General features: G+C 40.0%; 1 protein-coding gene across 8 annotated transcripts in view; it reads left to right on the forward strand.

Annotated features, from left to right (window-relative positions):
• SMARCA2 (SWI/SNF related BAF chromatin remodeling complex subunit ATPase 2) overlaps positions 1 to 24,023 on the forward strand; it is a 181,684-nt gene that overhangs the window by 57,751 nt on the left and 99,910 nt on the right. For all 8 annotated transcript variants that reach the window (XM_087444534.1, XM_087444531.1, XM_087444530.1 and 5 more), the window contains 7 exons: positions 7,971 to 8,071; positions 9,657 to 9,804; positions 13,288 to 13,451; positions 14,839 to 14,905; positions 15,580 to 15,690; positions 18,274 to 18,516; positions 19,953 to 20,066. In XM_087444534.1, coding sequence (XP_087300660.1) covers positions 7,971 to 8,071; positions 9,657 to 9,804; positions 13,288 to 13,451; positions 14,839 to 14,905; positions 15,580 to 15,690; positions 18,274 to 18,516; positions 19,953 to 20,066 — 948 coding nt within the window. The remainder of the gene's footprint in view (positions 1 to 7,970; positions 8,072 to 9,656; positions 9,805 to 13,287; positions 13,452 to 14,838; positions 14,906 to 15,579; positions 15,691 to 18,273; positions 18,517 to 19,952; positions 20,067 to 24,023) is intronic.

A 24,023-nucleotide genomic window follows, 5' to 3' on the forward strand; every position in this document is an offset into this window, starting at 1 on the left:
TAAAAGTTATGTTTAAAAAAAAGCGTACCATTAAAAAAAGGAAGTACTTTGGGGAGCATGCTATTTTTTTTTATAGGCTACTCTTTCTCTGACATACGTGAAGCTTACAAAATCAATTTTTAAAATGTTTCCTATTTACTTGGATGAATGGGCCCATAAATGATCAGTTGGAAGAATCTTCTCATTGAGTAAGAGAGCCAGGGAGGGACAGAGACGAGACAAAGTAGGCAACTTAACCTGCAGATGCAGACCTCAGACTGACGAGCGCAGATGGCTCTAGACAGCCGGGAATAGAATGAATTCTGACCCGGGGATCTGGAGCCCCGGTCCTCGTCTCAGGTCTGCCACTCATGTGGCAGGTCAAGTCCCCTCTCAACACTTCATTCCTCACTGGAAGATGAAGGAGCTGTGCTGATTCCTCAGCTCACCCCCTGCATCTCAGTTATCTGTTATCGTGGGTTTGATTTTTAGCATTAATATCGTGTCAGTTTATATTTTTTCATTCAAGAGTTACGGGAAAGCATTATTCTCTTTAAAGCTACTTTTAGAGGAAATTCTGGATTATCCTTCAACACCAGTGGTTAGGAGTGGACATGATAAATATGCAGTGAAGCTTTCAAACAGATTGGCAGAACATAGTGCACAGTTGAGAGGTGGGGAGGTAGTGAATGCTGTGCCAAGTTACTGATAGTTTTAATTTAAATGTTCAGAAGTGTATGAGGTGAAGTAGCCGTGTGTTTACAGGCTCCGGTCCCTCTACCGCGAACACATGTGGGACCATCCAAGTCCCCCTGGCATTACCAGAGAGAGCGTTTTTATGAGAGAGGATACTAAGATCTCTAAAATCTGGCTTTGTAGAGAAGGATAGAGAATATCACTAAATGAGAGCAGGTGTGGTCTACAGGACTCTGATAACAAAACAGTGATATGTATCCATCTTTCTGGCATGATTTTCACATATTTATTCTTGGGAGCAAGAGATCTAGGGGATCCTCAGAGGGTTCCTTTCATTCTTTTTTTTTTTTTTAATTTTTTGTTTATTGCAGTAACATTGGTTTATAACATTGTATAAATTTCAGATGTACATCATTATACTTATATTTCTGCATAGATTACATCATGTTCACCACTCAAATACTAATTACAACCCATCACCACACACATATTGTGTGTGCCAAATTATCCCTTTCGCCCTCCCCCATGCCCTCTTCCCCTCTGGTAACCACCAATCCAATCTCTGTCCCTATGTGTTTGTTTATTGTTGTTATTATCTACTACTTAATGAAGGAAATCATACGGTATGTGACCTTCTCCCTCTGACTTATTTCACTTTGCATAATACTCTCAATGTCCATCCATGTTGTCACAAATGACTGGATTTCATCGTTTCTTATGGCTGAGTAGTATTCCATTGTGTATATATACCACATCTTCTTTATCCATTTGTCCCTTGATGGGCACTTAGGTTGCTTCCAAGTCTTGGCTATTGTGAATAACACTGCAGTGAACACAGGGGTGCATGTATCTTTATGCATTGGTGTTTTCAAGTTCTTTGGATAAATACCCAGCAGTGGAATAGCTGGATCATATGGTAGTTCTATCCTTGATTTTTTGAGGAATCTCCATACTGTTTTCCATAGTGGCTGCACCAGTTTGCACTCCCACCAGCAGGGTATGAGAGTTCCCTTCTCTCCACATCCTCTCCAACACATGTTGTTTCCTGTCTTGTTAATTATAGCCATTCTGATGGGCATGAGGTGATATCTCATTGTAGTTTTGATTTGCATTTCCCTGATAGTTAACGATTTTGAACATCTTTTCATGTGTCTGTTGGCTCTCTGTATATCTTCTTTGGAGAAATGTCTGTTCAGGTCTTTTGCCCATTTTTTAATTGGGTTGTTAGTTTTTTTGTTGTTGAGATGCATGAGTTCTTTATATATTTTGGAGATTAACCCCTTATCAGATGTATGGATGCAAATATCTTCTCCCAATTGTTAGGTTGTCTTTTCGTCTTGTTGATGGTTTCTTTTGCTGTGTAGAAGCTTTTTAGTTTGATGTAGTCCCATTTGTTTATCTTTTCTATTGTTTCTCTTGCCCGGTCAGACATGGTGCTTGAAAATATGTTGCTAAGACTGATGTCAAAGGGCGTACTGCCTATGTTTTCTTCTAGAAGTTTCACAGTTTCAGGTCTTACATTCAAGTCTTTAATCCATTTGGAGTTAATTTTTGTGTATGGTGTAAGGTAAGGGTCTACTTTCATTTTTTTGCGTGTGGCTATCCAGTTTTCCCAACATCATTTGTTGAAGAGACTTTCTTTTCTCCATTGTATGTTCTTGGCTCCTTTGTCAAAGATTAGCTGTCCATAGGTGTGTGGGTTTATTTCTGGGCTTTCGATTCTATTCCATTGATCTGTGTGTCTGTTTTTGTGCCAGTACCATGCTGTTTTGGTTACTATAGCTTTGTAGTATATTTTGAAATCAGGGAGTGTGATACCTCCAGCTTTGTTCTTTTTTTCTCAGGATTCCTTTAGCTATTCGGGGTCTTTTTGTTGTTCCATACAAATTTTAGGATTCTTTGTTCTATTTCTGTGAAAAATGTTGTTGGAACTTTGATAGGGATTGCACTGAATCTAGATGGCTTTAGGAAGTACGGACATCTTAACTATGTTAATTCTTCCAATCCAAGAGCATGGAATATCTTTCCATTTCTTTGTGTCTTCTTCAATTTCTTTCAGCAATGTTTTATAGTTTTCAGTGTACAGCTCTTTCACCTCTTTGGTTAAGTTTATTCCTAGGTATTTTATTCTTTTTGTTGCAATTGTAAATGGGATGGTATTCTTAATTTCTCTTTCTGCTACTTCGTTGTTAGTGTATAGAAATGCAACTGATTTTTGTATGTTGATTTTGTATCCTGCAACTTTACCATATTCGTTTATTACTTCTAAAAGTTTTCTGGTGGATTCTTTAGGGTTTTCTATATATAAAATCATGTCATCTGCAAATAGTGACAGTTTCACTTCTTCCTTTCCAATTTGGATCCCTTTTATTTCTTTCTCTTGCCTGATTGCTCTGGCTAGGACTTCCAGTACTATGTTAAATAGGAGTGGTGACAGTGGGCATCCTTGTCTGGTTCCTGTTCTTAGAGGGATAGCTTTCAGTTTTTCACCATTGAGGATATTAGCTGTGGGTTTCTCATATATGGTCTTTATTATGTTGAGGTACTTTCCCTCTATACCCATTTTATTCAGAGTTTTTATCATAAATGGATGCTATATCTTGTCAGATGCTTTCTCTGCATCTATTGAGATGATCATGTGATTTTTATTCTTCATTTTATTAATGTGGTGTATCACGTTGATTGATTTGTGAATGTTAAACCATCCCTGCATAACTGGAATAAATCCCACTTGATCATGGTGTATAATCTTTTTAACGTATTGTTGTATGCGATTTGCTAGTATTTTGTTGAGGATTTTTGCATCGATGTTCATCAGTGATATTGGCCTGTAATTTTCTTTTTTTTGTGTTGTCCTTGTCTGGTTTTGGTATCAGGGTAATGTCGGCTTTGTAGAATGAGTTAAGGAGCTTCTCCCCCTCCTCAAGTTTTTGGAAGAGTTTGAGAAGGATAGGTATTAAGTCTTCTTTGAATGTTTGCTAGAATTCACCAGGGAAGCCGTCTGGTCTTGGACTTTTATTTTTGGGGAGGTTTGTGATTACTGTTTCGATCTCCTTACTGGTGATTGGTCTATTCAAATTCTTGATCTTTTTCTTGATCCAGCTTTGGAAGGTTGTATGATTCTAAGAATTTATCCATTTCTTCCAGATTGTCGAATTGGTTGGCATATAGCTTTTCATAGTATTCTCTTATAATCTTTTGTATTTCTGAGGTGTCTGTTGTAATTTCTCCTCTTTCATTTCTGATTTTACTTATGTGTGCCTTCTCTCTTTTTTTCTTGGTGAGTCTAGCTAAAGGTTTGTCAATTTTGTTGATCTTTTCAAAGAACCAGCTCTTGGTTTTATTAATTTTTACTATTGTTTTTTTGGTCTCTATTTCATTTATTTCTGCTCTGATTTTTATTATTTCCCTTCTTCTACTGATTTTGGGCTTTGTTTGTTCTTCTTTTTCCAGTTCCTTTAGGTGCATTGTTAGATTGTTTATTTGAGATTTTTCTTGTTTGTTGAGATAGGCCTGTATTGCTATAAACTTCCCTCTTAGAACCGCTTTTGCTGTGTCCCGTAAATTCTGACATGTCATATTTTCATTTTCATTTTTCTCCAGGTATTTTTTTGATTTCTTCTTTGATTTCTTCATTGACCCAGTCGTTGTTCAGTAGCATTTTGTTTAATCTCCACATATTTGTGGCTTTTCTGATTTTCTTCCTACAGTTGATTTCTAGTTTCATACTGTTGTGGTCAGAAAAGATGCTTGGTATTATTTCAATCTTCTTAAATTTATGGAGACTTGTTTTATGGCCTAATATGTGATCAGTCCTGGAGAATGTTCCATGTGCATTTGAAAAGAACGTGTATTCTTCGGTTTTTGGATGGAATGCTCTGTATATATCTACTAGGTCCATCTGTTCTAGTGTGTCATTTAAGGCCAATGTTTCCTTATTGATCTTCTGTTTGGATGATCTATCTGTTGGTGTAAGTGGAGTGTTAAAGTCACCTACTATTATTGTGTTACTGTCTATTTCTGTTTTTATGTCTGTTAATAATTGCTTTATATATTTAGGTGCACCTATATTGGGTGTGTAGATATTTACAAGTGTTATATCCTCTTGTTGGACTGTTCCCTTGATCATTATGTAATGCCCTTCTTTGTCTCTTTTTACAGTTTTTGTTTTAAAGTCTGTTTTGTCTGATATGAGTATTGCTACCCCAGCTTTCTTTTCATTGCCATTTGCATGGAGTATCTTTTTCCCACCCCTCACTTTCAGTTTGTGTGTCTTTAGGTCTGAAGTGTGTCTCTTGTATGGAGCATATATATGGGTCTTGTTTTTTTATCCAATCAGCCACCCTATGCCTTTTATTTGGATCATTTAGTCCATTGACATTTAAAGTAGCTATTGATAAGTATGTACTCACTGCCATTTTTTAACTTTTTTTTTCCTCAATGTTTTAGTAGTCCTTCTCTGTTCCTTTCTTCTTCTATACAGAATTGATGGTCTCTTTAGTTTGACCTCTGTCTGAAAGCTCTACTCTTTAACTCCCCTCCTCCCTCATTTTATGTTTTTGATATCATATCTAACCTCTTTTTGTGCATTTGTATCCATTACCCTCTTATGGAAATAGATAATTTTTCCTATTTGTGATCTTCTTTTCCCCTTAAATCAGTCCCTTCAACATTTCTTGTAGCACTGGTTTCTTGGTGACAAACTTCTTTAATTTTTGCTTGTCTGGGAAATTTTTGATCTCTCCTTCCATTTTGAATGATAACCTTGCTGGGTAGAGTATTCTTGGCTGTAAGTTTTTTCCTTTTAGCACTTTAAATATATCATGCCATTCTCTTCTAGCCTGTAAGGTTTCTGCTGAGAAGTCAGCTGATAGCCTTATGGGGTTTCCTTTGTATGTAACTTGACTTTCTCTTGCGGCTTTTAGGATTCTCTCTTTATCTTTAATTCTGGACATTTTGATTATGATGTGTCTTGGTGTGGGCCTCTTTACGTTTATCTTGTTTGGGGCTCTCTCTGCTTCCTGTACCTGGATGTCTATTTCCTTCCTTAGGTTAGGGAAGTTTTCATCTATTATTTCTTGAAATAGATTCTCTGCCCCTTTGTCTCGCTCTTCTCCTTCCGGGACACCTATAATACGGATGTTAGTGCGCTTGATGTTGTCCCAGAGGTCCCTTAGACTGTCCTCACTCTTTTTAATTCTTTTCTCTTTTACCTGTTCACCTTGGGTAATTTCTTCTAGTCTTTCGTCCAGCTCACAGATCCCTTCTTCTGTATCCTCTACTCTGCTTTTGAGTCCCTCTAGTGAATTTCTCATTTCCAGTATTGTATTCTTCATTTCTGATTGGTTCTTTTTTATATCTTCCATTTCTTTGTTGACATTCTCAGTGAGTTCATCTATTCTTCTCCCCAGATCAGTGAGCATCCTTAACACTCTTTGTTTGAACTCTCTGTTGGGTAGGTTGCTCATTTCTGTTTCACTTAGTTCCTTTTCTGGGGTTTTGTCCTGTTCCCTTACTTGGAATGTATTCCTTTGCCTCCTCATTTTGCCTCTTTCCCTGTGCTTGTGTCTACGTATTAGGTAGGTCAGCTACGTCTCCTGCTCTTGGATAGGTGACCTTATGTAAGTGATGGCTTAGGAGGCCTGCAGTGTGCTTCCCTCAGTTCTCAGTGTTCCATGGGTGACCCCTATGTGGGCTACGTGTGTCCTTCTGTTGTGGCCTATTTGCTCTCCCTGTAGGCACCCAGAGAGGCTGAGCTATGCTCCTGGCCAGCTGTTGTAATGCTCAGCTGCTTGTAGTTGTTGTGGGCCCTTCAGTGTCTTTATCAGGTGTGGGGAGCCCCAGCACAGTTGGCTGCAAGTTCTAATACCACATTTGTGTTACAGTCTTTCTTTTAAGTGAGTAGGCCCCTAGCGAGGCAGGTTGTTAGGCTCAGGGCCTTACAATTGCTATAAGCCTCCAGCCTTTAGGTCTCTTGTCAGCTCTCTAAGGATTGGAGCTGGGTGCAGCTGGCCTCAGGCATGGGAGCACCCAATTGTTTTAGGCTTTGGAAGGTGGGGCAAACCCCCTATGTGGGTCTTTGAGAAACACAAGTCTTCTGCAGCTGACAAGCCCTGCTTCCCACAGGTCCACACACACAGTCAACACAGTCCTGCCCCATGTGTGTGCCCCGACCTCCCGAAGTGGAACCAGTCTCTCCACGGCGGGAGCCCCACACACTCCACCATTGCCCCACACTCTCCACCCACTCCTTGTGCCCGCTCTGCCCCACTGAAGTCGGCTCAGTCGCCAGGCTGCAGAGAACCCAGTCACCAATCTATGCGGGCCCACAAGTTGCCTGAGGGCTTGTTATTGGGTGGGGCCAGTCCCTAGGGTGGGCTGCCTGCCCTGGCTGAGCTGGATTAAATCGATGCCCTAGTGGGTGGGGCAGACCCTGGGCTAGCAGGCCTCAGGGAGAACGCCAGTGGCGTCTGTGTCAGCATGCCCACACCAGGCCACAACAATGGCCGCGCCAATGTCCCAGTCCCTGGAGAGGTCTCACTTCTCATCCAGATGCACACAGGGCCTATTAGGTGAGTCTCTTTTCACCAAAGCACTGTGCACCTTTCTTTCTGGTGATTTTAGGATGCTTTCTGAAACGGGTGAGTTTGCATGTGGGCCCTTTAAGGGCCGGTTTTAATTTCTTTGTGAACCAGCTTTTCTGGGGGTATTCCCCAATGTTTTAGTAGCAGGCAAAGTCAGATATTATGCCACTCGTCTAGATTGTGCTGGGTCCACAAAATGCCCACAGCGGGGGCGCTCCCCGGCTCAGGGCCCCACGCCTCCAGGGAGGGCTGCGTACCTGTGAGCTGCTCCCAGCGGCCGTGAAGCTGGCGGCTTCTGAAGGAGGCGTTTTCCTCTCCAGAAGGCAGTTTCTGCCTCTTCTACCTCAGTTAGGATTGTCCGTTGTTGCAGGAGCTCCTCTTATCCAGTTTTCAGTTCTGTCTCAGGGGTAATTTTTCCACGTGTAGTTGTAAATTGGCTGTGTCCGCAGGAGGAGGTGAGTTCAGAGTCTGCCTACGCCGCCATCTTGACTTCCTCCTCTACCTCCTTTCATTCTCTTATTCACTGATTTAAACAGCAATGGAATGGTGTATTGCCTGGTTTAAGTAAGTGTTAAATTTACTTCCTTCCTTCGTTGTATTTACTCCATTTGTGAAGTTGAATACTATTTAATCTCTTTTCAGAAAATGCCAATCAATAGCGATTCCCTTGTTAAATTGGAATCTTCCCCCGTATCTTTGTTCCTTCCCCAGGATGAGGAAGAAGAGTCCAGTCGGCAGGAAACGGAAGAGAAAATACTTCTGGATCCAAACAGTGAAGAAGTTTCTGAGAAGGATGCCAAGCAGATCATTGAGTGTGTATCTCTCAGGGTTCTCCCTTGTAAATGCTTTTCATGAAGAGTATGCCTTATGGATTTTCTTTTAGAGAATTTTGTTTAAGGAAGGAAGCCAACTTCATGTCCACATTCCACTTGAGACGCTGCGTCAGAGGTCACTGCTGAGCTCCCTGCCACCAGGCCCAAGGTCTTCTGGTCGTTCATCTCCTTCCTTCCGTCCTCTTCTCCTTCCTGAATTCCCACCTCCAGCTCAGGCTCACTCCTGGGCTTCTCACCTATCATTTGCACTTTCGTCCCAAACTGAGCTGATTAAACCTGCCCCTCTAGCTGGCTGTTTCGCTGCCTTTCCTACCTCCCTTAATGGCATCGAACATTCACCCAGAAACCTAAGTGAGAAACGCCATTCCCTCCTCTGTCCTTGTTGCCATAGCTAGTCAGCCACCAACTCCCACCCAGTCTGCGAAACACCTTGGGAAACCTCGGAACCCTCTCCTCTTCTACCCTTCTGAGTGCCCAGCTCCATGCCTCACTCCGTTCATCCTCTGTATCAGTGGTCTACACAGCTCTTTGCTTGTACAGCTTTAATATTAAAAGAAAATTGTTGTGAAACAATATGCAAAATAGAAAATTTTTAAGGAGACTTTTAAAAAAAAAAACAGAAATAGACATTCTAATATTTTGTCCTTTTATTGCAGGGCTATATGACCCAATTTAGGAACCTTTGTTTTATCATTCTGCCCCCTCAGTGGCTCCTCATTTACCTATAGAATAAAATACCAGCATGTTAATACGGCACAGAAAGGGGAAGACTACGTTTCCTCTTTCCTATGTCTTTAATGTCATGTTTGGTCCTCTCTCACCTGTCCTCCAAGCTTTAGACAGTATTCTGTGAATAGGATTTATCTTTGTGTCCTGAGAGCCTAGGACAGCTTCATTAGCAAAGTGTTAACCTGCAGGTATACAGTCCTTAGCCAGCCCTGGTGGTCTAGTGGTTAATATGCTTGCTCTCACCGCCAGGGTCCGGGTTCATTTCCCCATCAGGGAACCACACCACCTGTCTGTCGCTTGTCATACTGTAGCGGCTATGTGTTGCTGTGATGCTGAAAGCTATACTGCCAGTGTTTCAGATACCAGCAGGGTCACCCATGGTGGACAGGTTTCAGCAGAGCTTCTAGACTAGACAGACTAGGAAGAAGGACCTGGCCACCCACTTCCAAAAAACTGGCCATGAAAACCAGCTCTGCTCTACTCAAGGTCACTAGGAGTCAGAATCAACTCGACAGCACTAACAACAAATACAGTTCATGCTTAATCAGTAGTTTGAGGTCACGCGGGCCTGCATTCATATTCTGACTCCACTACCTTTTATGTGACCCAGGCAGGTTAATTGACCTCTCTGAGCCTGAAGTTCTCCACATGCATAAAATGGGGATGATAACAATAATATCTACCTTGCTTACTGTTTGTGAGGATTATCGATAATGTATTTTAACTGCAAGGCATGAAGTAGGTGATGAATAAACTATACCTATTACAGCTGTTTTAGGCTCTCCATTCATGCATCAAATCATCTGTGCCTGATTCTCCACTTTCCCTGTCTCAGGACAGCTAAGCAAGACGTGGATGATGAATACAGCATGCAGTACAGTGCCAGGGGCTCCCAGTCCTACTACACGGTGGCTCACGCCATCTCTGAGAGGGTGGAGAAGCAGTCTGCCCTCCTCATCAACGGGACCCTGAAGCATTATCAGGTAATTGGCGTGGTTTGTGTTTTCTTGGCAAGTCACAACCTTTTACCTAATTTTGTTTGGAGTATGTCATGCATGTGTTGATCGCTTAAAAGATTTGATGATGGGGAGGCATTTTTAGGTCACATTACTTGTAATGTTGACATTCCCTCCACTGTGCCTGTAATTCTGCTTTTAGAGCACTTCCATTTCACCGTTTTTACTAGGACATATCCGCTTTCTCTTTTACGGTTTGGGATGACTTGTGTTTTAAGAAGTCCTGGCTTAACATTTGGAACCATTTCATTGTGGGTCTCTTTAAAATGGAAAACTCAGCCACATTCTATAAGTATACAATGAAGCATTTCTCCAAAAATTTCAGTGGTGGCTATAGTTTAATGCTATGGATTCAGCCACCTAAGAGACACTATCTACTACATTTACAGGTTTTTTTAAAGGCATAATAAAGTGGCGAGCATCTGTGCTTTGATGAAAACTAGGCTGTAAAGTAACAGACGTCTCATTTGACCTGTCTAGAATGAGGTCAGCTCCTGTCTTCTACCTCCTTCCACTTTATAGTGTTTCCCAAAGTGTGTTCTTTGGAACATCTGTCCCATGAGATGCCCGTCAAAAAGAAAAAGAAAAATGGGTTCTGTGGTCGGATAAATATGGGAAATACTGTCAGCAGTAACTAGGATTCCCATACAATTTACTATTCCAAATTTGGATACTTCTGAGAGTTACTAGTGAATAGTCAACAATGACTATTGTTATTGATAAAGGGCATAACCCAGGACTGTCTCAAGCCAACCAGACATATGGGCACCCTGGCAGTGACCCCTCTTGGTGATCCAGGATGTACATCAGGACAGTCATGACTCTGCAAAAATATAAATGCACATCAGTGTCCTGCAATAAAATAACTTTAACTTTGTATTTCCCAAATGTCTTTGGCCACCAAGGCTTATCATCATATATCACCTATTAACGATCTGTAAACCTAGTGTCTTTTAGAATATACTTTAGGAAGTACATGCTTTAGACCAACAGTTCTCAAACTTTTTGGACTTGAGTCCCCTCTCTTAAAACTTGACACTGTCTTTGCTGCCCTTGCATTGGGCTAAAGGTCACAGTGACTACTACTGTAATACTCCTTGATTTGTGTTAAGGGGCCAGCCGTTTTTACCCACTACTGGTTTTGCATCGTCAGTGCTAATGTCAACACAATATAAAAGGCAAATAAGGCCTTAGTGTTTTTATGAAAATTGTTTTGACCTTGTGGATCTCTGAAAAGGTCTTGGGGACCCCCAGAAGTCCCTTGAGAACCACTGCCCTGGCCATAGTAAGGTCTTTTTCTCCAAAGACCACCCTACTTTCATGAGGTTCAAAGTGGTTTCATCTTATTTGGCCTACCTGACAGAGATGTTAACTCATAGTTTGTTCTAATAAACTTTTGTATGTCTGTATATGGGAGATCCAATTTTTGGATTATTCATAAATAGCTTAATGCCACCTTGATTTCCTCCTGCCATTCAACACCCTTTTAAGCAATCTTCATCGATGCCTTTCCAAACCTATCTCCTCCTGCTTCCATATGTGAATTTTATGCGTCTGTCCTTCTACTGGGCTGCTATAGAGTCCCTGAAGTTGCCTTGCTCTGTCCACTTCTGGTTTTTGCCTCATAAAGTTCCTTCTTCCTGGACTCTGACCACCTGTATCTGCCTGATGAGATCCTTTCCATTTCTCACAAACCAATTCAAACTAGCTCAAAGCCTTCTAGATCACTCTGTCCATGAGTAAGCTTTCTATCTTCTTTCTCCTCAACAAGGTTTTGTATCATTAACAGTCATTTAACCTCAACATAGCTGAGGCCTTCCTGCTGCTTCCTGGAAAGCTATGTAAGCTTGGGTCAATACCCAACCCCTCCAATTCCATGGTCTAGGAAAGTCCAAATCACTTCCCATAATTTTTGTGAATTTCTAGGCCCTTCTGCTGCCAGTTTCTGCTTCTGTTTTATCTGGGATTAACACAGATGCAAAATTCAGCCTCCTTGCCAATTTTTGCTTAAAAAAAAAAAAAAAAAAATCCATTACCACTGAGTGTCCAAATGTTTCTGGCATTTGCTTGACTGTCCTAAAGGTCTGGTGGTCTCGGGATCATGTTGCAGGCACATAGCTCCTCCTACCCACCACTTATGGTTTCCAGTCATTTCCTCTCTTCCCCTCTCTATCATTTGCCCACTCTCTCAGAGGCTCTTCCTCCTTTCCTCATCTCTTGGAGTTGCTGTCATTTTGCAAAACCCTTTACGATAACTTGGAGTCTTACATGGTACAAGGTACTCCAAGTGGCCTATGAAAGTATTTCTTCAAACTATTGCAGTGCTGTCCCTAAGAAGAACTCTGGTCAATACAATTTTATATGTATGAAATTGGCACTGTCAACCACCTCTTGGTGCATGTGTACATGTGAATGGCTTCTGATGGGAGGCGTGCATCTTACACACCTGGGTATCCATCTGTTATAGCTACTTGCACGGTCCTTTGCACAGAATAACATTTAATAAATGTTTAAAATAAATGAATCACTCGCTTTGTTCTTATGTAGAACAAATTAAAATTAACGTTTCCCTAAGCATAACTTCATTAGCAACCTAAATTGACTTTAGCTAATATATATATATAATTGATCCTACCATTTAAACCCATTTAAACCCAGTACCAGTGGTATGATGGTGGAAGGGAATCGGTGGTTGGGAGAGGGAGGTTTAATGAGTTTGTATTTTCACCCAGCCTTTCTTGTACTTAACATGGGGAATCCAAAACTGCATCTCTGGTGCAGTGCTTTTGTGCTTTAAAAATATGTGGAACGTGTTTCCAGGCCATCAGCTTCCCGTGTGCTGCCCTTGGGGAGTACTCGCATTGCAAAGTTTCCACGTGCTGCCTGGGAGGTTTCCCTCGGCCAGGAAATGACCTCCTATGGGCCCAGCAGCGTGCCCCTGGCTCCCTGGTCCACCTGCCTCCTCACTGAGGGATCCCACCCTTGGGGGAGGCTCTTCCTTCCCAAGAAGCCTGTTTCTAATGATCTGTGATGTGCGTGCCAAACCCATCTTCTGGTTTGTTGGCCTTGAATCCTCACATCGGCTTTTTGTTCTTGGAGTGGTTGGAATGGGTTTTGGTTTTGGTTTTCTTCATTTATAATAATTCTAGAATGTCATATACTGTGAAATGCTAAGTAGGGATGAGCAGCAAAGCTGCTTAAATCCCACCAGTATGCTGCAGCCCATCGTTTCTAAATCTGATTAACACTCAGCACCTGCCAAGCAGCAGGGACGATCACAGGCTCATATTTTAGATTCGTTTTTGTGTTGGTGCTTCCCCCACTTTCCTACTGTGGGAAATCCAACATATAGCACTGCGGAGTTAAAAAGTCACAGCCTCACTTGAGTTGTATTAGTATTAATTACCTGTGCAGATCTTGGATAATTGAAGCAATTACTCTTCATTTCAGCTCCAGGGCCTGGAATGGATGGTTTCCCTGTATAATAACAATTTGAACGGAATCTTAGCTGATGAAATGGGGCTAGGAAAGACCATACAGACCATTGCACTCATCACTTATCTGATGGAGCACAAAAGACTCAATGGCCCCTATCTCATCATTGTTCCCCTTTCGTAAGTAAAGTCATTTATTCCTCAGTTATCTTTCTGTATGTCGTAGATTGCCCTATTAGTAACTTGTCCTTGTTTTTCATTTAAGACAGAATTGTAGCATATAGTGGGATTACTAAAAGCATGTAATCTGGATTTAGGTTTTTATTTCCCACCTCTTCCTACCCCCCCCACCCCCGGCTCTTTGATTGGCTATTTAAGCACGAGATGAAATGATTTTATCAGCCATTAGCGTTGTGTCTACACAGCCTGCACTTTGCACAGTAGGCCTTATTTGTCGTCACTCCTTAAGTGGCTCACAAAGGAGAAAGAGCTTGATTTTTTTTTTTTTTTTTTAAGATTTCTTTGATTTTTCCTTGTTCCATTTCCAAAATGTTACATATATTCAAAAGGTTGTATGTTCTTGAATCTTCCTTTATTGTATCTTTTAAAGCAGTACCTAAGTCAAAATCCTAACTCTGAATTTTGTATTCAGTTGCCCTCAGGATGTGCAATTTGTTTTCAGAGATTTTGCTGCTTTGTAAGGGCAGGTCTTTGCTGTTTGCCATCACATTCCCAGTGCCTTGCCCACTGCGTGGTCCTTCGTCTGTCTATAGTGGACTCTCCTGAGAGAAGGCATACCTGTTCACAGCCGCCTTTCCTGGAGTGCAGTGTCTCTGGCTGTGGGTGTTAGGTTGTAGATTTATTCACTAAGATCCTCTTATAGATCTTGGTGCTGCTACAAACTTGGACCTTGAGAAAAAAGAAGGATTCTGTTTTAGTATTTTCTTCAAATTTTGTCTAAATGAGGACTATTTGCAGACCTTGTAAATCTCTATTATCTGAATCCATAGTATTTAGACCTCCTTTGCATTTTATCTACATTTTGAGTATATATTTTGCTTTTTATCTATATTTTGCATGTTTTGACTCATATATTAGAGTGACGCTTTCAGGAATTTTAAAAAAACACATTCAATATTTCTTCCCCAGCTCTCTCTTGACAGATTTATTTAATATTTTCATGTGCTTTTGTAATTTCTTTTTCCTGACTCAACTTTTCTCTGAACTTATATGGCTGTTTCTAAAGACTCCCCAAATCACTCTGGCAATTGCTATTTTTCAATACCATATTAAAATTAGGGGGTTTTTGCCCCCTGTATTTTTTCATTCTTTAACTTTTTTCTTATGAGATTTTTTATGACCCCACAAACAAACTTGTCATGGTTTGTGGCAGCTTATTTTTAACTTATCTCTTATTTCCACACATTTAAAATAAATATGTAGTTGAGATATTTTATATTCTCCACCCTCTTTCAAGGTGAGGCCTGAAGATGAATATCTTTTTTAACCACTAACTTTTATACAAATGTCTTTTATTCTCTATGTTTTTTTTGTTGTTGTTCTCTAGGACTCTATCTAACTGGACATATGAATTTGACAAATGGGCTCCTTCTGTGGTGAAAATTTCTTACAAGGTTTGGAGTGCTGTATTTATATATAAATGTGGGAAAGCAAAAAATAGACCCGATTTTCTTCATTCCATATGCACATCTGTGAACTGTATTTGGTTGTAAAGTTTTGTTATGTACATCATGTACTAAACAGTGAGAGTTAATCATCCCAAGAAGATTACTGTAATAAACCATAATTACTTTCAGATAGTGAAATGCAGAAGAAAATTGTTAATTATCATATTGCGAGGTTTCTGATGAGAGTAATACAAATGACAAATATCGCACATTCTGCGGGCTGCTGACGGGCTCACTGTTGGCTGCTGCCGGGCCCACTGTTCGTGCAAAGTTAGGCAATTATCCAGGCACCCGGGCTGCCTGCTGTACGCTCCCATAAAAATGGAGCCTTTCAGCAGAGCAGCAGGTTCTCTGCTACCTTGAGGTCACCATAATTTCCTTTTCTCTCTTTCCCCTCCTTTGGTTTTCAGTGGGAAAGTCTCTCTATAAGGGTCTGAAAAGTATCCAGAAGTGTGCGATTTCACCAACCATTTTCTTTGTGGATAATGGATCCGTATATGATAATGCATATATGTGCAATCCTCAGTCACGTCTCTGAGCTCCATTAAGCTGTGAATAGTGGGAAATAACACACATGTACTTCCACTGGGTAATATCCATATTTTTTTCTTTCCATTCAGGGCACCCCTGCCATGCGTCGCTCCCTCGTCCCCCAGCTACGGAGTGGCAAATTCAATGTCCTCTTGACTACTTACGAGTACATTATAAAAGACAAGCACATTCTTGCAAAGGTATGTTTAAAAAAATTCTTTTATCTCTAATTATGGACCATCGCACTGGAGTGTAAATTATTCCCCAAGTTGTACTCACTAGTATAATTTGATTGTTAGATGGCTTGTCTCTCTCTCTCTCTCTTTTTTTTTTTTTTGGAGAATCAGGTATATTTTGGTCATGGGTTTTAATTTTATGCGTGCTAATTTTTTTTTTTTTTCGTGTATGTCATTGATCCTGGGACTCTTACTGTCCTCTCATAGTTAATGAGTTTACATCTCTTTAAAAAATTCACCTGGGTTCCTTCTGCAACCCTTTTTCTCTCCAATAGCCCTGAACGTGATTGTGGAAGAAATAATTGTTTTTGTTGCCCTGGGTTCTTGTCAGTGGTGCAACTTCATTCTTCCTGTGCTTTGTCTCTCCAAAGACACCTCTCCATATGGTCGTCTCCATATGAACACTTGTCCAAGCTGCAGCTCTTACGATATGGTTTTTCCCGGTAAAATAATGGGCTGTTATTGTTCGAATTACTCTGGGCTGTTTCCGTGACTATTTATTTGGAGCTGGGAAAGAGTTGTTTTCTACCTGCGACCCACATGTCTCCTAATTTGTGTGTCCTAAGTTGTCCTTTAGCCATAAAATGGAAGTTTTTTTAACATTTATATCATCTTGCCTCCTGATGTATTCATGTAGAATGATGGAAGTAGTTTCTTTCATGGAGCAAATATGAAAACTTAATTTTTTTTCTTTGGTAATTTCTTTTACCCTGTGGTGTTTTGAAAGCACTATAATCTGAAACTAAGTTGTGGCCAGAATTGAACAAAATCCATATTTCTGGGGTCTGTTCTCTCTCTGCATTAAACCTTTGCTCTGGGAACTGAGAGTTCCCTTCATGGCATCATAGGAAATAACATCAAGGAAATGTTTTCCCAGGGGTGGTTTAATAATTGAGATGGCACTGGCAACAATGCTGTGTTCCTGTTCCTCATACTCAGAGATGAATTTTGCAGTGTCAAAAATGACATGTTTTCAGTATTACTATGGGAATGTGTTTGTACATTTGGGATCCTTTAAAAAAATTCATATTGTGTCTTCTGTATATATATTTCAAAATTCATCGGAGATGCCTGGTAATGAGGTGTATTGCTTTTATTTGTTACTGGAGAAATGAAGATCTAGAAAGGGGTAGTAATTATTTTCCAAGTGGAAGACCTAATTCGTAGTCAACCCAATAGCAAAATCTAAGGCCTCTGATCCCTTGTTTATTTCGTAGGCTAAATTAGGCAGGAAAGTAGATTTAGAATATTTATTTAAATACATTTTATCTGCTGCCTCTTTTCATGCTATTGGTAAGTTTGGGACTTTATTCTTAAACGCTCTTCTTAGAGGTGGTGGAGGAGGGGAAAAAAACAAAACTCTGGTATTTTACCTGAATATCCCAGCCTGACTGATGATTTTATTCCTTTTCCCTGACTTTACTGGTGCTTCTAGTGAGCAAGGCGAGGACTATATAGAATACTTAGCTCATCTCCCTCCTCTCTCTAGGAGCTTTGCAGTGGGATCCAGGGACATCTGAGCACCAGATGCTTTTCTTGGCCATTGCCACTGTTTTGTAGGGAATGAATAGGCTTAGTGGAACATTCCTCATTGTTCTCACTTTAAGAAACTGAGAACAATGACCTTGAAGAGGGCTGAAGAGTAAGGTATGAGAGTAAGGGGACTATGTGTAGACTCAGGAAGAAAGATTGTGTTATATGGTCTTTCTTTACTTTTGAACTGATAGTCATGCTGGGGGAGTATATTGTGTTTAATTCTGAAGTTTTGGCATAAATAGAGGAATGATATTTTAGTATTGCTTTCTCTGCCAGTGAGTATATCCTTTCATTTTAGATATCTTAAAGCAGGGGTCCTAGACCTGGCGGGTAAGGAATACGCGTGAACTGAGAGAGTCCAGGTTGCCACATCTAATTTTTTAAAAGAAGCTGGATGTGCAGATTTTTGTGTGAAATATTCCAACTTTTAAATGTTATCAACTAGTGTAAATTAAAAACAAAACACTGAGCCAAATCCTAAAGGTAGTGGTCAGCCAATGTAATAGAAAAGAAGGCGTGAAGGCAAGAGTATCTCAGCTGTAGGTACCTGCTAATGCCATCTTGAAAAAATCAGTCATTAACTTCTGCTTCAAGTGGAGAGCTGTATTCTACACTTACTATGTGTAGAGATAGCATGACCATTAAATCTGAGATAGCTGTCATGATATAGCATTAACAGAAGGAGTGTTGGATGAGGAGACACAGGGTCTAGTCCTGGCCCAACAATTTCATTCTGGGCCCAAGTTTCCTTCTTTGTAAAAGGATGATTTGGTATCCCATGGCCCCTAAGGATCACTGTTGCTTTAACATTCCATTATTACATGATGTGTTACGTGATCTATCAGGTATGGGGAATAGAGTGTTTGTTGAAATTCTTTTATCCTAAGGAATATCATGCCGCATCATGGACCAAGTATGGGTTCTTGGCTTTTCCACACCACCCCTTGCCTGTTGAAAATAGTTGTTCTTTCCCTTCCTCACCACATGTTGGTCCTTCCTCTTGTGTCACAGATCCGGTGGAAATACATGATAGTGGACGAAGGCCACCGAATGAAGAATCACCACTGCAAGCTGACTCAGGTCTTGAACACTCACTATGTGGCCCCCAGGAGGATCCTCTTGACTGGGACCCCGCTGCAGAACAAGCTCCCGGAACTCTGGGCCCTCCTCAACTTCCTCCTCCCCACAATTTTTAAGAGCTGCAGCACATTCGAACAGTGGTTTAATGCTCCATTTGCCATGACTGGAGAAAGGGTACTGGTCTAGCTTTTGTTTTTTCCACTGCATGACAGTGAAATGAAATTAAAAGACCTAAGGCTGAGAACTTTAGAGCCACAGAAAACCCGTAGGGTGATTTACAGTGTCGCTTACTTTATGAAGCTAGTATGTTCTCATTCCAGGGTTATTTTCCCATCCTAATAAAACGGATCTAGTGATGGCGTCTAGGATGCTAGGATGTAGGATCTAGATGGATCTAGGATCTAAGGCATCCTAAATCCTAAATCTTTCACCAACCTGTTAACCAGGCCACCAGAGAATATTCCTGACTGGTAGAATGCTTAACTGCTATGGGCCTCGGGGAGGATGAACGATAAGCTATTTGTTGAATCAATTTAACCAGATCAACTCAACCGACTGAATACAAACCTTAAAAAAATATTTCCTTGTTATAAACTGAGGCTTCCCTTTAAACTATTTCCACATAAAGCATTTGTGTGTTTACACTAATTTTCCCTATACATTTTTTCAGATTTTAGTGTGAGCCTGTTTGGTATGTACATCAGTACTCCTCAAATCCTGGAGTAGCCGTTTTCAAATTTCTTATTAGCATCCCTTCCACTACCTCTCTTCTCTTAGAGCTCATTTATGAAGGGAGACATGGGCCATTGCAAGAAAAGAAATGTTACCTGTCCTTTTGATTAGTGGTTTCTTAACTATGGGAATGTAAAGCCACTTAGGATGCTTTAGGGAAATTTATGTTGGAACTATTTGGCTCTTTTGTTTTGAGGTACATTATAGGTACATTTACCTTTTGTCAGTAATTAATTGGCTTGCCCATTTGCAGAAAGTAATGTCAATCAACTCTGCCCCCTAGAGGTTAATAGGGGAAGGTGAAAGAGAAAGCAGAGGATTTATAAGAATGACTAAACTTGATCAAGATCAGGGCAGAGAGAAGGAAGAGGAAGGTAGAGGGGCTTAGAAACCCAGCAATATAAACTAGAACTACTCTCGTTCTTCTTTTCGTGTCCAAACCTTGTTCCCTTGGTGTGTTTCTGCATCTGAGACAAACAACATTAAGAGCCTAACTTAATGCTTCAACTTTAAGTAAGAACACATTAACTACTGCCCCTTTATTCATGTTCTGACTCAGTCTTTAGTCAGCCTTTACTGTAATCATAGCCCATAAAATTCTGAACTGTTAACACTACTGATCTAAAACTGGTGGCTCTGGGCCCTTTTCCGCAGAACGCGGCATTAAGACAAAGACGTCCATTTAGAGGCCATTTGATTACCAGCTGGTAGGCAGGTGGGAAGAGAATTCTGAGGTGTACGTGACGGGTATAAACCTGGCCTTAATGCGCATAAAATTCCAATCATATATTAAAATGAATAATAAGCATAACATAAAGCATTATTACATGAAACATCCTTTGTTAAAAAAATCAAATTCATCTAAGTTCCTCTTATAGGTGGACTTAAATGAGGAAGAAACAATATTGATCATCAGGCGTCTACATAAGGTGTTGAGACCATTTTTACTGAGGAGACTGAAGAAAGAAGTTGAATCCCAGCTTCCAGAAAAAGTATGTTGCAAATTCGAATGTTGTGATTTCTTCCCCTGCCCATATATTAAAGTACCTGCGCCTGGAATTGCGTTTCTAAAACAGCAGGCTTGTATTTTAGTTCCAGGTATCTTGGAAATATCTTAAAGTACTTTTTGTTTGGTAGAAGCTAGAGGATTTAGTGTAGAGAGAAAAGGGAAATTTTAGTGTTTTCTCCCTGGTTTCCAAAAGCTTTGGGACAGATTTTATAAAATTACCAAATTCATTGAGTTTCATCACATTTTAACTTTAACTTACATTAACTTAACTTTATATTTTAACTTAGATTTTTTAAGTTACTAACCTCATTGAGTTCATTCTTGCAGGCGCCACTAGAATGTTCTGTTTGGAAGCCAAATAAGGATATGAGTTTGGGGCTTGTATCATTCTCACAGGGCCTAGTAAACATTTGCCAGGTGTCCCAAAAATTTATTTAATATTTGATGCTTGTGATGTCACTGTTCTGATAGTAAATAAAAAATAGATTTCCTGCAGATTAGACACATCATCTAATTATTCTTAGACATGGTTTTTGTCCTGCACCATAAAAATTAAGTTCCTGTGAACAGTTTAAGCAAATATTTTTCAGATTGCTTTTTGGACACTGACTTTTTAGTGCTCTAGAATGTCTTTTGAGCCCTTACCTCCACATTTTTTGGTTGGATTTGGGTATCAGTTTAATATGTTTCTGATCGTATTTTGGAACCACAAACATGTGAGTTCTAAGTTTTATTCTCTTCAAGATAGATTGTTTGGCATTGTATGCTATTTGTTGCATGAGATATTTTGATTGGAGTTTTCTCTTTAGATGAGCCAGTTCTGAAATGTTTATTTTGTATCATTGTGTTTTTCTGTGTAACGACTCTATTTTTTGGACAGATTGGTTCATCTTGTTCATTTTTAAGTGGGAGTTGGCAAGAGGGTGTACAAAGTTGATCACTTTGCTAAGAGAGAATTTTGTTCCCTAATCCCCTGTTCATTAGCAGTTGGAAAAAAATTAAAAATAAACATGGTTCTTATCCCAGCAAAAGCCTAAATATTTAAGTATTTTATTTTGCTAGTAAATACATCTTGGGGATTGAATGCTATTGCTATTTCTTTGACTTCCTGTGGACTTGGCATCTTTGAGCAACCCCCTTTTCTGTTCAATATGGACTTTAGTTACTGAATAGATAAAATGAGAATGTGCACACTGGACATGTGGCTGCCTTGAACTACTTCCCAGTATACTATTACTGAGATCCTACAAGTTATAGAAATGGAATGTTAAAGATTTTGATTTGTCCCATACTTCCTTTTGTTTCTTCAGAAGAGGTATAAAATAAAAGACAATTAACTGAAGTCCTTCATTTATTCATTCCATAAAACTTCTTAATCTTGTTTACTTATTTCCAGGACTGGCTAATACAGATAGATTTTTAAAAACACATTACAAGTTGAAAGTATGCCCTGTTTTAAGAAAATCCATTATATAAAAATCCCAACTTCTGCAGCATAAGTATTGTGGGGTGATTAGTTATATCACAAAGGAATTCTTTGCTTTACTAAAATATCTATTTCATGATTCTTTCTATAAGAGAGCTTCCTGATTATTGATAAATTTTTTAAAATTAAGATTAGATTTTCAAGAGCATGTCTCCGGCATAATGTACACTGTACTGTTTAATACCCAGAGTATTATAGTTGAGGTATGTTAAATACCCTGTACAGTAGCCCCCCATTATCCATGGTTTCACTCTCCATGGTTTCTGTTATTCAGAGTCAACTGTTGCCTGAAAATATTAAATAGAAAATTCCAGAAATAAACATTCATAAATTTTAAGTTGCACACCTTTCCAAGTAGCGTGATGAAATCTCACGCCATCCTACTCAGATCCGGAATCATCCTTTTGTCCAGTGTCTCTACACTGTATACACTACCTGCCCATTAGTCACTTTGTAGCCGCTTCAGTCATCAGATCGACTGTTGTGGTATCGCAGTGCTTGTGTTCAAGTCACCCTTATTTTGCTTCATAATGGCCCCAAAGCACAAGAGTAGTGATGATGCCAATTCAGATTTGCCAAAGAGAAGTTATTGTTGTTAATCTTTTACTCTGCCTGATTTATAAATTAAACCTTATCATAGGTGTGTATGTATAGGAGAAAACATAGTATATATAGGGTTCAGTACTATCTGCGGTTTTAGGTATTCACTGGGGATCTTGGAACATATCCCCCATGGATAAGGGGGGACTATTGTACGTGATGTATTATCTATGGATAGGCTACCTTTTCCTGGAGGCAACTTGGTGGAGTGGAAATCATGGGCCCTGCCCATCACAGTGGACATGGGTCCCGCTGCATTCTCTGTCCTTACTAACCGTGTGAACTTGGGCAAGTCAGTTAACCCAGCGGGTCTCAATGTTCTCATCAGTGAACTGGAAAATAAATCACGCCTGCTTCATAGAATTGTTGAGCGGATCAAATGGATGTAGTACTCATAATACTATGCCTGGCACGTGGTAAGCACTCGAATAGTGACAGCTGCTACTACCACATTCCTTGTTTTCTATTCATGTTGCTGTTTCTGTTATTAATAGACAGTTCCACTTTCCTGTTCACTTCAAGTTTTTTCTCACTGTTTCTTGTCCTTGCACTTTCTGTGGCCCTCCCGCAGCTGTGTCCTCATAAAGCTTTCAAGGTCAGGAGGGGAACTAATCAGTTTGCATGTGTATGTGGCCCTTGTTAACTTGGTTTGGCCAGTGTTCATTCTCTACCCTTTCTGCCTTGTCAGGATTTTTTACCTGCGGGAAATTGGCCATTTAAGTGTCATCCTTGAGGGTGAGGAGCTTTTTTCCGCCACCATCTGCTTATAGCCACAAACAACAACGTGTGTGTCTTTCTCAGCCTGTGTAAAGAATCTAGAAAGGAATTATGGCTGATGTCAGGAAAAGGCTAAATAGTCCATAGCAATAAATCTCAAAAGTTTTCATGAAAAAGAATCAGGGAAGTGGTTTTCAATTTTATTTTTTAGTTTACATATAATAAAATTCGTTCTTTTTGGTGTATAGTTCTATGAGTTTTGACAAATGCACAGTTATGTTAACCACATCCTTAGTCAAAATACAGAACAGTTGTATCTGCAGTTCCCCGAGAAATTCCCTGGTGCTGTCACTTTTTAATCCAACCCTGCCTCTGCCCTGAGCCTCGTGCAACCACAAATCTGTTCACCATCCCTGTGGCTTTGCTGTTTCCAGAGTGTCTTATGAATGGAATCAGACAATATGTCTCATCAGACCTCTTGCATCTGGTTTCTTTCACTCGGCCTAATGCATTTGAGATGCATCCAAGTTGTTCACGTGTCCGTAGCTGGTCCATTTTCATTGTGGAATAGTATTCTACTATACGGATGCGCCATAGTTTGCTTATCCATTTAGTTGAGGGACATTTGGGTTGTTTTAGTTCTTGACAATTACAGATAAATCTGCTGTAAACATTTGTGTATAGGTTTTTGTGTGAACGTAGGTTTTCATTTCACTTGAGTAAATAGGAATGAGATTGCTTGGTCATATGGTAAATGAGTACATAACTTTATAAGAAACTTCTGACTTGTTTTCTAAACTGTCTGAACCATTTTGTAGTCCCACCAGCCATGTGTGAGCATTCTAGTTCCTCCACATTCTCCTCCGTACTTGGCATTGTCAGTTTTTTAACATCGTTAGCCATTTCTGTAATTGTGTGCTGGTATCCTGTAGTTTTAATTTGCATTTCTCTAATGTCTGGTGATGGTGGGCATCTTTTCGTGTGCTTATTTGGCATCCGTATGTCTTCTTTGAGGAAGCGGTGCTCAAATCTTTTGCCTGCTTTTCTTTTGGATTGTTTCTTTTCTTATCGTTGAGTTTTAAGATAGAAAAACTCTTAAAAATACAAAATGTCAGCCTGGCCCCAGTGATTCTGTTT

The sequence above is a fragment of the Ceratotherium simum genome, chromosome 20 (assembly GCF_057802395.1).
Source record: "Ceratotherium simum simum isolate JZ-2026a chromosome 20, ASM5780239v1, whole genome shotgun sequence".
NCBI classification, from domain to species: domain Eukaryota; kingdom Metazoa; phylum Chordata; class Mammalia; order Perissodactyla; family Rhinocerotidae; genus Ceratotherium; species Ceratotherium simum.